Source organism: Haliotis cracherodii, unplaced genomic scaffold (genome assembly GCF_022045235.1).
Source record: "Haliotis cracherodii isolate W230 unplaced genomic scaffold, xgHalCrac1.p SCAF_10, whole genome shotgun sequence".
In the NCBI taxonomy this organism is placed as follows: Eukaryota; Metazoa; Mollusca; class Gastropoda; order Lepetellida; family Haliotidae; genus Haliotis; species Haliotis cracherodii.
Genome location: NW_027266265.1, coordinates 32,449,809 through 32,464,066, shown reverse-complemented (window position 1 = coordinate 32,464,066; position 14,258 = coordinate 32,449,809). Strand labels below are relative to the sequence as shown.

At 38.6% G+C, this 14,258-nt stretch overlaps 1 protein-coding gene across 1 annotated transcript; it reads left to right on the top strand.

Moving 5' to 3' along the window:
- The first annotated feature begins 373 nt into the window (after positions 1 to 373).
- On the top strand, positions 374 to 7,440 carry LOC139449274 (putative tyrosine carboxypeptidase MATCAP2). Its single transcript, XM_071230632.1, has 4 exons — positions 374 to 1,432; positions 2,429 to 2,705; positions 3,768 to 4,073; positions 5,618 to 7,440. The coding sequence occupies exons 1-4, from the start codon at positions 908 to 910 to the stop codon at positions 5,872 to 5,874; spliced, it is 1,365 nt and encodes a 454-aa protein (XP_071086733.1). The 5' UTR covers positions 374 to 907; the 3' UTR covers positions 5,875 to 7,440.
- The last annotated feature ends 6,818 nt before the right edge of the window (positions 7,441 to 14,258 follow it).

Here is a 14,258-nt window from a genome sequence, read left to right as displayed (position 1 = left end):
TCAAAAGCATTGAGAAAATGAAATTAAAATCCTGAAAAAATATCGAAACCTTTACGTAGATCTACACTATAATTTCTTTTTATATTTATTTTTTGTACCTATAAATGGGTTCTAGTTTAGAAGAAAATTCGAACGTTTCACTGTATCATTATTTGGGGAGATTATTTTTGTTATCTCATAGATGAAAATGTGCTTTCCTCCCACATCAAGCTGACACGCTGTGATATAAGAAACTGTTCAACGTGGCTTTAAACCAAAACTCACTCGCCGTTTGACACTATTGTCGTGTGGTCCAAGGGCAACAACTCTTCAACGCGCACTGTTTACTTCCTGTACGTTGCCAAGGCGATGACTAACAGGAAAACATGGCCGCCGAAAGTTGTGTTTACGTTTCTCACAAAAACTGAATGACGCTTTTCGTAAATGAACAAAATCAGAATATGATATGAAATGACAGCCATTGATGTATAACTGGGTTAATCAACGAAACGTGTTGGAGTAGTTAGTTAGTGTTTTGCATGAGGCGCTATCTTGTCATCATCTCCGACGTATCGACAGGTCCAACGGGTCGACAGAGTCAATGATCTGTCAATAACACAGTTCTTTCTTCAACACCTCATTTTGGCTATCTTCAGAAATGACCTTGACAGTGGTCATGTTGTCAGCCGATGGAGTTATATGATTTGGTCCATTAACTTGTCTTTAAATTGCATTATTAGCTAGGCTTATTTATCTAATTAGACAAATTATCCTACACTACAGTTTCATACCGTTCTGCCAGAAATATATTTTACTACTTTGAGTTTTTCCTTGTAAGCATATACATAACCTTCCATTTCTCTGTCGAGAATGAGATTTGATAATTTGTTCAGAAATGCTTTGATATTGTGAACCTGACAGTCTTTCAATGGCAAGTGACATACATGGTCCTTTAGTGCCAATACAGTCGGCCAACTATCCAGATGTGATGACAGTCCCTGACACTAATTACAGTAAAGTGTCGTCCGAATCTGTCAACAGAAAGAAAAGGAGAAAAAAACTGTTACGGAAAAGACAGTCACTGGGGTCTTCTAGTTACACAGATGTTTCACATGGAATAGCAAATTCATTTGAAAGTAGTGGAGAAAATGTTGACACTTATACCTCAAAAACGAGATTACCAGGAATCAATCGAGCACCAACGCCTAACAGAATTAATACGTTGTCATCACCGAATCCTCGCCAACCTGGTCAAGTAGTTTCATCCCAAGCACATGAACGTCGGAAAAAAGTACCATTGCTAGCAGCAATCAAACCTGAAAATGAACGTGCAGAAAAGGAACGCTTCATGAGAGCCAATTTCAACTATAACCCACTGTTTATCTACCGAACGCCAGCTGAACCAGAAGTGCTGAGTAGATTCACTAGTCCATCTGACAAGTATCTGTCTCAGGTAAGAAATATATAGTAGTGCCGGTATGCAGTATTCAATATTAAGGAGGGTCCTACAATTTAATATAAAACTACGCATTAATGCCTCTTCTGTTTTATTGATCCTGTTATCAGAGAAATACAACATCATAACATTAGTTATAATTGTACTAACATGAATTCGTAAATATTTAATTCCAGTTTTGGAAATATTACTAACGTTTTCTGCCGACTTGGGACCGAAAATCAGACTCAAGGCAGGTCTAGATAAATCTTTGCTACTTGTTCTGATTCTCAGTTACTCTTGAAGAGTTGATGCAAGCAACTGACAAATTATGCTACCGATATTTCATAATATGCGTTTACCATTATATAGTCATAAGCATGACAAGAAAGCAGCTAGAGGATGATCAAGAATTCTAATGAAACAATTGTATTTCGCTTGCATTTGAAACTTGAACCACTAGCAGTAGGTTGACACAGTTTATTTAGCAAGATAGTGGTTTTCATCCATTAAGAGAACAATAAATCTGGAAATTTGAAATGATATTCAGCAATAGAAACTAACATTTTTAGTCCACTAGTCCTTATAATGATAACATATAGCAAATCCCTTAAAATGGCAAATGTTGGCTAGTCCTTATGAAACCTTAACTGTTGGGCAGTTTGCAAGGACTACAGGACTATTGCCAATTTCTGTCGCTAGTAATGTGCTTATGATCATTGTCATAATATATTATTAAAATGTGAGGCGGGCAGCGGTTTATTTTTAATTTTTTCAGGGCATGCATACATTTATTCTCCACGGATGAAGTTGACTTGAGTATGGATGTTTGGCTGGACTTCTTTGGTAGATTTATAGGGAGCATAGTGATTTTCTTCATATGCAGGCACTTGGGGACGATAAAATGAGGGAAGGAAGGGTGTTTGGAAGTTTTGTTGGCATGGATGAAAATCTAATAATAAAGTTATTCTGGCTTTATATAAGTCACTTCATCCTTTTTTGTGACAATTTCAGGCCAAGCTCATCATGGAGATAGCTATACAGCGTTATGGCAGCTATGAAGTATTTGAGGAACAGACTGGTGGCCGCATTCTTACAAGGCCACAGATTTTGTGTCTTGTCAAGCGTTTCTTAAGGAAGGAGGACCTTGAGTCCGAGATTTGTCTCAACCTCAGCGAGGACCTCATCTCACGTGGGTCTATGACAAGGTCAAAGGGCAAACCAATGTTGAATGTACGCGTTGTTAACCTGAGAGAGCAGTGGGCAGAAGGATTGCTCAGACATGAGATTGGTAAGACAGGCTCTTTATTCATTCTAATCATGTATGAATTAACACAAATATTGACGTTTAGAAATACGTTGGAAAAGACAATATCTTTCTTTATTTTATTTTTTTATTTTTTTATTCAATTTAGTATATGATATTACAGAGTTATACATTGAGTAGCATGTCATGTGGTATACTTATTAGATGTAGGTAACATACCTATACCGCAGACAGCAAATTTAAGTTGGGTACAGGTGTCGAACAATGTTTACCAATGGTGAAGCGGACAGGCTACATTTGCCATGGTTACTAACTAAGTGTGAAGCTAAATCCTTACAGCACATGAGTGGAAATTGTCCATGTTAAAAAAAAGAAGAAAAAAAAGGATAGAGACATACATTAACTAGACAATTCATTTGCCAAATTTTTCCATTTTCTGTCAAACTGTCTTATTGTATTGGTTTGTGTGCAATTGATTTCTCTAACCGAAATATATCAATTAAAGTCTTCAGAAACTTTTCAAGTGACAATTTGTTTTTCTTAATACTTGATACATGTATATATTTTTTGCATGCCAGTATGATGTGATGTAACCGAATGTTGGAGTTGTACCCAAGTAAAACAGAGCATTTTGTAAATGTAAATTGTTTTGAACATTTTGCATTAGAAAACATTCAACTTTAGCCCCAAACAATATCCTTTGTTGAATCAAATGTACACAATTTACTCAATATAGCGTGGAACAAAATCGTAAACAAAATTTATCATTCAATTAATTATTTTTGGCTGCGGTTGAATCCGATCAGTCTAATCAGGCCACATGCGCTGTAAATAATTTACATAAAGGGAAAATGTGCCTGCTTTTTATTGTAACCCACGTGTCTCAATCTAAACGGCAACGCATGAACATTGTTATGAATCACATTAAAGTTGTAACAAATTAACATGGTTAAAAAATTTGACATCATCATAAAACATTATTATTTCTGTTTGAGAACATGTCTTGTCTCAGAGTCAATCAGGGTGTTTGTTATACTAGAATGGACATATTATACCCTTGAATATTGAAGATGTTCTATTGTGCAGGAACCCATTATCTGCGGAGTCTGAACAACCGCTACCAGCCCTGGAACAACTTCAAGACGAGACGAGAGCTAGGTCTGAAACCTCTCAACCCTACGGAGGAGGGGCTTGCCTCCCTCCACAGCGTCCTGTTCCGCCCCGACCCGTGTTTGTGGCGTGCCGCACTCCTCTACTACACAGCATACAAGGCATCGGAGATGTCGCTCAAAGATCTGTTCCGAGACCTAGGTCAGTTTGTCCATGACCCTGACGTCAGGTGGGACTACTGTATACGAGCCAAGCGTGGACAGGTAGACACATCACTTCCAGGTAAAGATAACGTCTGGCCATAATAATAATGTGCATACTTATAATCCGCTAAATCCACAACCTAAAGCCTGCTCAAAACACTACATAATTATCCCTGTCAATAGATCAGCGTGTGCTTGATTTGCATTCTCAGCTCCCTGAGGAGTATACAACCCGAGGTGCCTGTGAGGTGCAAGAAGGTTAACAGTCACATTACCATCATTCATTATTATCATTACCAGGTACCCATTCACTGCTGAATGAACACAGGCATATTTCAAACAAAGTCTCTTGCCTAAGGAGACACCACATATAACATATGTCTTACAGTGTGGCCCCCAAAACACTCAGAAGTCAAGCCACTGAATATCCGAACATCCACCTACACTCTGTGACCAATGTTTAACTTTGCATGATTTGTGTTCCTGTCGACTGAACACATACCACTACATGTTATTACAGGGTCCTTGTCATAGTCCTAATGTGGTTAAAGCGTTCGGTCGTCGCGCCAAAGACCCAGGTTCGATTCCCGACATGGGTACAATGTGTGAAGCGCATTTCTGGTATCCTCCGCCATGATATTGCTGGAATATTGCTAAAAGTGGCGTAAAACCTACTCACTCACTCATTGTTGTTATGAGCATTTTGTGTGTGTTTGTTGTTACCTTCTCAACTATGGATCAGATGTAGTATTTTGTTCCATGAAAGGCAGTAAGGTAACACAAACCACAGTAGTTACTAGTATCAGGCTGGGTTGTTGCAAATGGTAAATATTAAAAAAATTAAATTTGATACAGAATAGAAACATAAAAATTTGGTGGGCAAAAGTGTTATCAGTGAATTGTGACAACCCTAGTTTATATGATCCGATCAAAACTTAGCAGGAAGGTAGCCTAGTGGTTAAAGTGTTTGCCCATCACACAGATGGCTCGAGTTTGTTTGTCCACATGGCTGCAATGGATGCAATGTGGTGGACCGCCTCCATGGTCTAGTGGTAGAGTGTCTGCCCAGAGAGCGGAAGGTCTGGGATTTGATACCCGAATGTATGTGTCATACTAAAAGATGTTGAAAGACGGTACCAGTGCTTGTTACCCTGCCTGGCGCTTGACATTAAGGGGCTAAGACAAAGACTGGTCGGCTCGGAGTCAGTATACTGTGTCTGAGTGGGGTGTTTGTGTTAAACTGCAGCATGGTATCTCAGAGGGCTAGCACTATAAAATCGGCATTGGTCCAGACTTTTACAAGCAACCACACACACACACACAAACCCACGTATAAATGCAATAATCTTGTATGTGACATTAATCCCCCTTTTACATCACCTCACCTTATTTCTGGTGTCCCCAGCCATGATCTTGCTTGAAAATTGCTAAAAGCAGCAAAAGACCCAACTCACACACTCGCCAATCAAAACTTGCTGGAAATAAATGCTTAAGGACAAGTTCGAACTAGTAGACAGAAATGCACTGATTGAGCGACACTGAAAGATCACCAGTGACCAGATCCTTGAAGAAGGCATGTTGCTCTTACTATTGTCTGGCAATATTTCGATTGTCCTGTTTCAGGTGGGTTTTGCAAGGACCAGGTTTACCTGGAAGGCGCTCTACAGATCCTGAAGCGCCGACGCACAATCAACTTTAGCCTTCTACTGAAGCTGGGGAAGATTGCCCATGAGGATATTGACATGCTGGAGGAGTACGCTGACCTTGAGAACACCCGGGTCCCGAGCTTCATGTACAACATGACCATCTACAGACAACACGTGGACCGCATCGCCCAGTGTAATGGCCTCACAGACCAGGTGCTGGCTGATGTTGACTGATGTGGAACTCACGTGGGAGAATCATATGCAGCAAAACCCCAGTGAGGCTTGTAACAATAAAGTCCCAGTTTCTCATGATATGTTAGTGACCCTTTACGTCTATTTTCCAAATCAAATTTCATTTTTACACTATATTCCGACTTTTTGTAACATGCCATTCCTTTCATAGAGTGTCATATTTTTAGGGCACCAAGCCATGGGTCACCATGGCCTCAGACCATCTCTTCAAACTTCAAGATGCAGTGGGCATGGTCAGAAGATCGGTTAAATGGTACATAAGAATAATAATTCATAAATTTGCAACCTACTCAAGAAATACAATGGAATCCTCACTCCCTATTAAGTGCCCATTCAGTTTTGAATAAGTCATAAGAAGCAGGTATATTTTGTAACTGGCCAAACTTCACCAACAGGTGGGGACACTTGGAGTTCTACTAGTCCACAGCTCATTTGGACTTGTGTTTAAATAGCTTAAATAATTTGAGGATAGGCGAATTAGTCCTTCCAGATTTCAAACTAGTATAGACTAGTAGAGATGACTATGTTGAAGACTTTTCCTTGTTGAAGATACCTGACCCATCCCAACAGAATCCAGCTTGATAGTCAATAATAATTGAACAACAGATATGTTGCTCTATTTTCAATGGTCCACTGGACTTTGTATTAACATGGCTCCACTGCATAAGAACAGTCATTGAGATTCAGTATTTCTTTCTCTAGAATTGTGTCATGTATGTACATATTTTGCTCATTGCATACTGTGCCAGACAATCGTTTAGTATTGATTAGTTTCATCTTCCTGAGGCAAGGGAGTTAAATGACTATAAAAGTCCAGTTTCCACCCTTGCTGGAATTATAGAGTTACATCTTGGCTGGACTGACAAGTCTGTGCATTGTCCAATCAAAATAGTAAAACAAAATCGCGAATGGTTCGTAAACTGCTGATTTTGGTTGATTGCAGGTTTTGCAAACCATGTGTACTGCCAACACAGCATCAACAGATATTTTCTATATCTTTTCATGCTTTTAATCAAGGTGCTCACAGGATTTGATGCACTTTGCGAAGTAAGAACCTCAAGACCTCCTTGAATGTGTGCTGCCATTTTGTTTGAACCATATGTACGTGATATGAGAGGTGGAATCTGATTGGTCAACAGAAGGTACATAGAAGGTACATAACTCACTGATGGTGCTAAGATCGAGCCCAGAAATTCCAGCCTAGTTCGACAAGGGTGGAAACTGGACTTTTACAGTCAGTTAACACCCTTGCCTCAGAGAGATGGATTAGTTTAACACTGCTACAGGCTAGTTAGTTGGAAGAATCACTTAAAATGAAATAATATAAGTATTCGTGTTGGTCACTAGATGTTCAGGTATTTTGCTGGATGTGATCTTCAGGCAATACATTGAATCTCATACGGTAGTTATTATTTTGCAGATACCAAGGCCAGTGTCCACATATGGGAAGATTACAATATCTGTTAATAATGTCTGTTGGCGTACATGGGTTTATGCCTTAAAAAATATCTGTGATTAAAGTTAATTCGAAACTGAAACATTGCAAAAATCAACCTGAAATTTGACAAATCGATTTGTTTATCAAATGTCCATCAAATGGAAATAGTCTTTTTCAAAAGAATATTACATTGTTTCAACTTTTAACAGCATTCACATAGACTCAAAATGTCTTTGAGATTTTGTGTGATTATTCTTACTGTTTCACTCAGAATATTGAAATTTTTACACAATCTAAAAATCAGCATTTCACAATTCTTAACTTGATAAGGTGATACATGCTGCTAACACTATAACACGATTACTTTGTTTCTGTCAAAACCTTGAATTTTAAGGAACATATAAAAATCCCCCAAAGTGCCAGTTCTACACACTCTTCATGCTTATGAGGAAATGTATCATGACATCTTTATAATGTATCATGTTTATGCACAGGCAAAATCCTTACAGTGTAGTTTCCGGTGAAATCTCTTCTTGCATATCTCCAGGGCTAGCAATTTGGTAAACCTACACTAATTCCTGGATCCATTCCCGTGGTTCTTGCAATCTCTAATTACCTGCCCTTGTTTTTTATGACCATTTTACCGACCACTTGAAGGTTGAGATAACAAAAAGGGAAAGGGGTAAGGGATTTGCCGCACAGACACATCGTCACAGTGCATGAACTGTCTTGCTGTCCAACACATAGTTCAGGGTGTTGAAGTTTGAACACCTGGCATGGTGGCAAAGCAAGGAATCCAAGTGGATATTGTCTTTACGTCAGCATCAAAAGGTGCTTTGAACATGTTCATATGACATGAACATATGAACACCGTCTACCTCTGTTCACAGATGTCTCCTTGAGCATGTGTACAGTTAACATCATAACGTGCACCGTCCCTTTTATCATTGCAGTTATCGGAGCAGTTATTACATAGATTATGGTTCTATAATGTATAGTAGAACGTGTTTGAATTGTTTCTAGGTGTTATGTCATTGTGGAGTGTCCACTGAAGATGACATATTGAACAATCCTAGCTATTTCCAGATGTCAAAATGGTAATATATCGTATCAGACATATTAAGCACTCTACTTAAATAAGCACCCTCAGCCAACTCTCTAGACCATTCTATAAGTAATTTTTATAAAAGTGCAACTTACAAAAATCAAAAACTAAAAAAATAGTCCATATTTTCTTGTGTATTTTACAGATAATTTACTGAAAAACGCAGCATGGAAGGGGTATATTATTGCCTACCAACTGTTATAGAACTGTTAGTTTCCCCGTTTGTTCTCAGTTTGTTCAGTACCATTCAGTCCACAAATTTAAGCTGGTGTTTATGGTTTTAATAACCACCTCTTTTGTCAATTTTCTAAGCCTATTACAGTGAGTACTGTTAGTTTTATTAGGTACTAGTTATAAAGTACTCTTTTCTTATTGCATTTTCTCATTACTACAGTTTGAAAACAGTTTACAATATATCTGCCCAAGCATACAATACTCACACCAGAACAAGCTCCTATGGTGTAACAACACAATGAGATTATATAGCTCAAATGAGCCCCAAAGCCTGGGTTACACAGAAGTGTCAATAACACAAACAGATTTGCTTTCCTGTCTAGCATAGTGGGTAAAGTGTATTAATCTTCCCAATATACATGCTTTTTGTAGCTGTTATTGAGCATCCTGAGAGCCAGTGTTATGTTAAAATCTTGAGACTAGTGAGACATGATTCCGTTTACTGCTAGGAAGACTGATCATTTATTCAAGGAGGGTGTCATGAAAATATGACAGAGTGAAAGGGGGACGTCAATATTTACCACAACTATATCAGAGGGGAGGGCATGAAAAATGTCAGTTGTATTTTTTTTTAAATAATATCCTACACAGCTGTGTTTTTTTGTGGAGAAAGTGTGCACTATACTCAAGAAAATATGGTATGTAAAATGTTACAGTGGGGGGGGGGGGGGGGGGGGGGGGAAGGAGGGAGATGTTACAAAAAATGGGGAGTCATCAAAATATGATAGTCCAAAGACCAATTCCGCTCCAACCCCCTTTATTATAAATGACAGTCCCTTACGAAAGAGGTGTATAGGAAAGTGTGCAAAAAAGCAAATTATAATATTTTATCCTCTTGAAATCCTTGAAATCATCTGTTAACGTGTGTTCTTGAAGTTCATCAACATGGGATGATAACGTAACCATTGTCCCATTTAACTGTTGCATGGTGAAGTCTCATGTTATTGTAGAGTTGCAAGCTAATCCTGCCATAGATATATTATGAATGTAACTTATATACAGTATACACAATATACATTCTCATTTAAATCAGATCTATTACTCCAATTTAATACCTTTCTGAATGAAGATCTGACAAACCCTCAATGTCCGACCATAGTCAGTCATGTCAGGTGAACCCTCTAATCAGCCAATCAGTGTGGAGGCTTCTAAATTCTCTGTTCAAGCAGAAGCATTCAGAGCAGCATGTCTGATTTCTGATTCTCAAAAACAAACATAAACAGGCAGTTCGGAATGGAAAATATTAAGGGCTACACTATTATACTGTTGTGGATATGTTATACACTCTGCAAATTCTGAGTGCTTTGGCATCTACACCCAACATGGCATACTTTTGACGGAATTCTTTTGTGTTTTGGGTTGGGTTTCTTTTATTAGGGCATTTTGTTCTGAATTGAGGCCACACGGACATGAAGCCATGTCAAGCAGACACAAGCCACATCATTTAGGCTGGTGGTCAAAGTCTTTACATCTTCATGCAGAGAAGAACCAAATGAGAGTAAACCATCTTATTTTAATGAGATTGCCATAATGTTTAAACATGTAAGGGTGGTTTGTGTAAGTAAACAACACAACAATAATGAATACAGTGATGAACCTAAATAATCCGATGCTCTGCCAACCTGTCCTTTGTAGTCTTTGTGTTCTCGTAAGTCATAAATAATTCCAATTGTTTCATTTGAGCAAAAACAGTTCTATGGTGGAGTATTTAATTTGAAAAAAAATTCAAATTTTGGTTCACATGAAAAATGCCAGGAAAATTGATAGAAATACCACAATATACAAAAATCAGGAGAGTAACCAAGATGCAGGATTCTAACATACATGTAGTCCAATAAAACATGATTTCACGGAGCTGATTGTGTCACTTTTGACCTCCTTTTTCTAGATGTTTAACTTTATAAGAACTTATTCATCACTTTTGCTATTATTTCTTTTTTGATCTTATCAATAGACAATGCTGACAATCAAATGTCTAGGAATTTCATATTACCATTGTTTCATGCAGACCAATTTATTGCCAGGAAAAGGTGTTGGAAACTTTGCTACAAATTTACCTTATATGCAGTATATCTAATATATACATATCCATGGATTCTTAGTATATTTTACTCACAGATACTACTGCATCTTGTAAATTGCCCATGCATAAATCTTTCTATTATTGTGTTGTATTTGACAATGTTTCTATTTATTGTTTTTATACATTTGTATATCATAAATTTGTTTTTCCATACATATTGTCTTGTGTCTGTTTCTGTCAAAAAAGAGAAGAGGTTTAGTGGATCAATATTTTGCGTTGGGAGCAAGGTCGGGCATTCGATCCCGTGCTGCGACATACCAAAAGTCGTTAAAAGGTGGTACTTATTACCCTGCCTCACGCTCGGCATTAAACAAGGGATAAAACAAGGACAGGTCGGCTTGGAGTCATTATACTGTGCCTAAGTGGCTGTTCATGTTAAAACTGTGGTATGGTATCTTAGTGGGCTATCACTTTAAAACCAGCATAGTCCAGACTAGTGATGCTGCGTTTCACCAGTATACCATTGTCGGCAAACTTTGAATGTAACCAGCCCAATAACAAGACTGACCAGCGTTTCATTGCTGCCTGTCCTATTCCTATAGTACATAAACTTGTTTGTTTCTTATTATTTTCTCATACAGAATAGTTGACTTTACTTGGTGTCATGTTGATGGGGGGGGCGGTCGGGTAGCCTAGTGGTTAAAGCGTTCGCTCGTCACGCCGAAGACCCGGGTTCGTTTCCCGACATGGGTACAATGTGTGAAGCCCATTTCTGGTGTCCCCCGCCATGATATTGCTGGAATATTGCTAAAAACGGCATAAAACCATACTCTCTCTCCCTCTCTCATGTTGATGGGTATTAGTCAGTTGTCCTTCTTTACCTTTATGAGTGAGTCTATGGACGCTATTCTGTCAAGTGACTGGGTTTTCCACACAAAATGGTGTATATGCAGTATCGAGATACTATCATATCGTGGCTTCTGTATCGAGATATGTATCGTTTTATGTGACACCTGTATCGTGACATCAATAGTCCAGACCATAGGAACTCGATGATAGCATGTATAACATAATATTTTCGTATAGAAAAAAAATCGCACCCCTCTATATCCATAGTTAAACTTTGTTTGTATAAAGAGGGGTGTGATTTTTTTTCTATACGAATATATTATGTTATACACGCTATCATCGAGTTCCTGTGGTCCAGACTAATATAAGCAGCCTGCACATGCAAACGCAGATGCACATATATGCATGCACGTAGCTATATAGGTGAAATAATCTTGAACGCGACATTAAACACTGTATCACCTCTGATCTGAAAAACAAATGAGGGGTTGGCTCAGTGTTAACAATATTGTGAGTTTAAAAAACTGGGGTATAGATCACCTGGGCCAAAGGTAGCTCACCATACTAGGGACCATGGGGCCTGTGTTGGGATTCTGGGTTAGAGGATTGGTCCCAGCACTGTCTGCTTGTTGTGCAAGGTGTCCTCATGAATCAGGTGTCAGACTCCTTGACTTGTCTGCATGTCATTGTATCATGAAGAGGTGAGACATTAATCATAATATTAATCACTGGTTTGTCTGCTCCAGACTCAATTATTTTCAGGTCATATAGCTGGAATGTTCCTGAGTGACGTTATACAACAAACAAAACATCACAATCAGCAAGCTGTTCAAAAGTTCCATGTTTGCTAAAAGACTCAATTTCTTTACGTTTGAGGGTGGGTGGTTAACAGGTCGGCAAGATTTCGCTGACAAAATCAACTTTACTTGAAATAAACGGTTCAAGTCAATAAATAACAGCGTTATTTACCATATTTTTACCCTGTGAATGAACAGCATCTTTCATGAAGGTAAATTACAAGTGAAAAGCAGCTGACTTGACAGCCTGAAAAGCTCTGTCTCACCACATGCATCTTCCCGAGGAAGGAGTGTCCACTAGCCTGTTGTAGAGTACTGTTGATAGATATTGATATAGGCTCATTGACACTCTTACCTCGGGAAGATGCACCACATGGAACTTCATGAATCATTGCAGAGAAGGATTGCTTCCGCAAAGAAGATCTTTGAGGAATTCTTACAATTACTATGTTTAAGGTGTGGGTGTATGTCTCAAAACTGAAGGAATTGCCTTTTGTATCCAACATTGACCTTTTCAAAAGCTTCCATTGTTCGCTCCCTTTAAAGACTTACCAGAGGAGGATCAAGTTCACTGTCCCTCTGACATCCAACAGCCATGTTCCCTAGGAATACAGATACCGACAATGATACAGGATCACGTGGACACTGTCGTGACATAAGAATACATGGACAGTATGGTCACTTAAGACACTCACCTATGAGCAGAGAATATATACCGTTCAGGGAATGACACACGTTCCAAGTGATTTAATTTTGTCAGATCCAAGTCTGGATGTTATGTGATGAACAAAAGATAATGCCATCTTCAAGTATTTTCAACAATGAGTTCATATGTCATGTTGCTACAGGCTCTTCACAAACGGAAGAACAATTGCCACAAAATAACCAATCACCATGAGGAAAACACAATAATGTGCAGTGAGAATTCCTTGAGGGATGGGGTCAGAGGGAATCAGGAGGGTCACCCAAAATTATACAGTGTCTAGGGGAGAGGGGAGGGCCATATGGAATAATACACATATATGGGGAGGGTCATGTAAAGGGCATTTCATAACAAAATATAAAGTGCCTTTGCATTTTTAGAGAGGGTCATATCAAAAATGGACATGGACAGGGTCATCATAAAATATGAGAAGCTTTGGGGAGGGTCATTATTTTCAGTACATCAGTGCATCAACATCCTCTCCACCTGTCTCTCTCTCTCTCAATAGCATGTTATTGATGACTACAGCGTTAAACAATATTCTTTCACTTACAAATGTCTAAGACTAAGTTGCAATTCGCTGAGAAGAGTTGTATCCCTTAGATGTACCAGAAGTCAGTGGGCATGGGTTCAGGCCTTTTACGACCTGACTTGCCTTTTATCTACTTGCCAAGTGTGAATGGGATACCTATCTGAAAACACAAATTCCTGCCAGCTTCCATCACTATACCGGAATCAAGAACAGAATGTCTGGTTTTGATTGTAAACTTAAAACTGTGTTTGAACATACTCTGTTGATTATACAATGATCTTGAGTGGTCATTTACAGATTTCTGGGTTGACCTTTGTGTTTGAGGTGAGGTGAAATGGGGTTTCACGTCGCGTCCAAGATTATTGCACTTATATAGCGACGTCCTTTGTGTTTGAACAGCGGCCATATACCCATGTCTCTGTTTTCAATTTGGAATTGTCTCATAACACTTATCAAAATAACCTTGTTTTCTCATGACCACTTTCATAAAATCCATGAGGTAAGTACTGACAAAAGATCAGAAACAAAGTAAATCGGAGACTAGAACCCAGATTAGCGGATCCTGGCACAGAAAAAGAGACATAACTCTGCCTCCATCAATGCAAGGAAATTCTCCTTTCTAAGAGTAAGAAAGTAAAACAAAAGAAACATGATTAAGAGGTGAAGGTTTAATTTCAATAACAAA

Coding starts and splice junctions, on each gene's coding strand:
- LOC139449274 (XM_071230632.1), top strand. CDS start 908: ATGGCAAGTGACATACATGGTCCTTTAGTGCCAATACAGTCGGCCAAC. Junction 2,706..3,767: donor ATTGCTCAGACATGAGATTG/GTAAGACAGGCT, acceptor TCTATTGTGCAG/GAACCCATTATCTGCGGAGT. Junction 4,074..5,617: donor GGTAGACACATCACTTCCAG/GTAAAGATAACG, acceptor GTCCTGTTTCAG/GTGGGTTTTGCAAGGACCAG.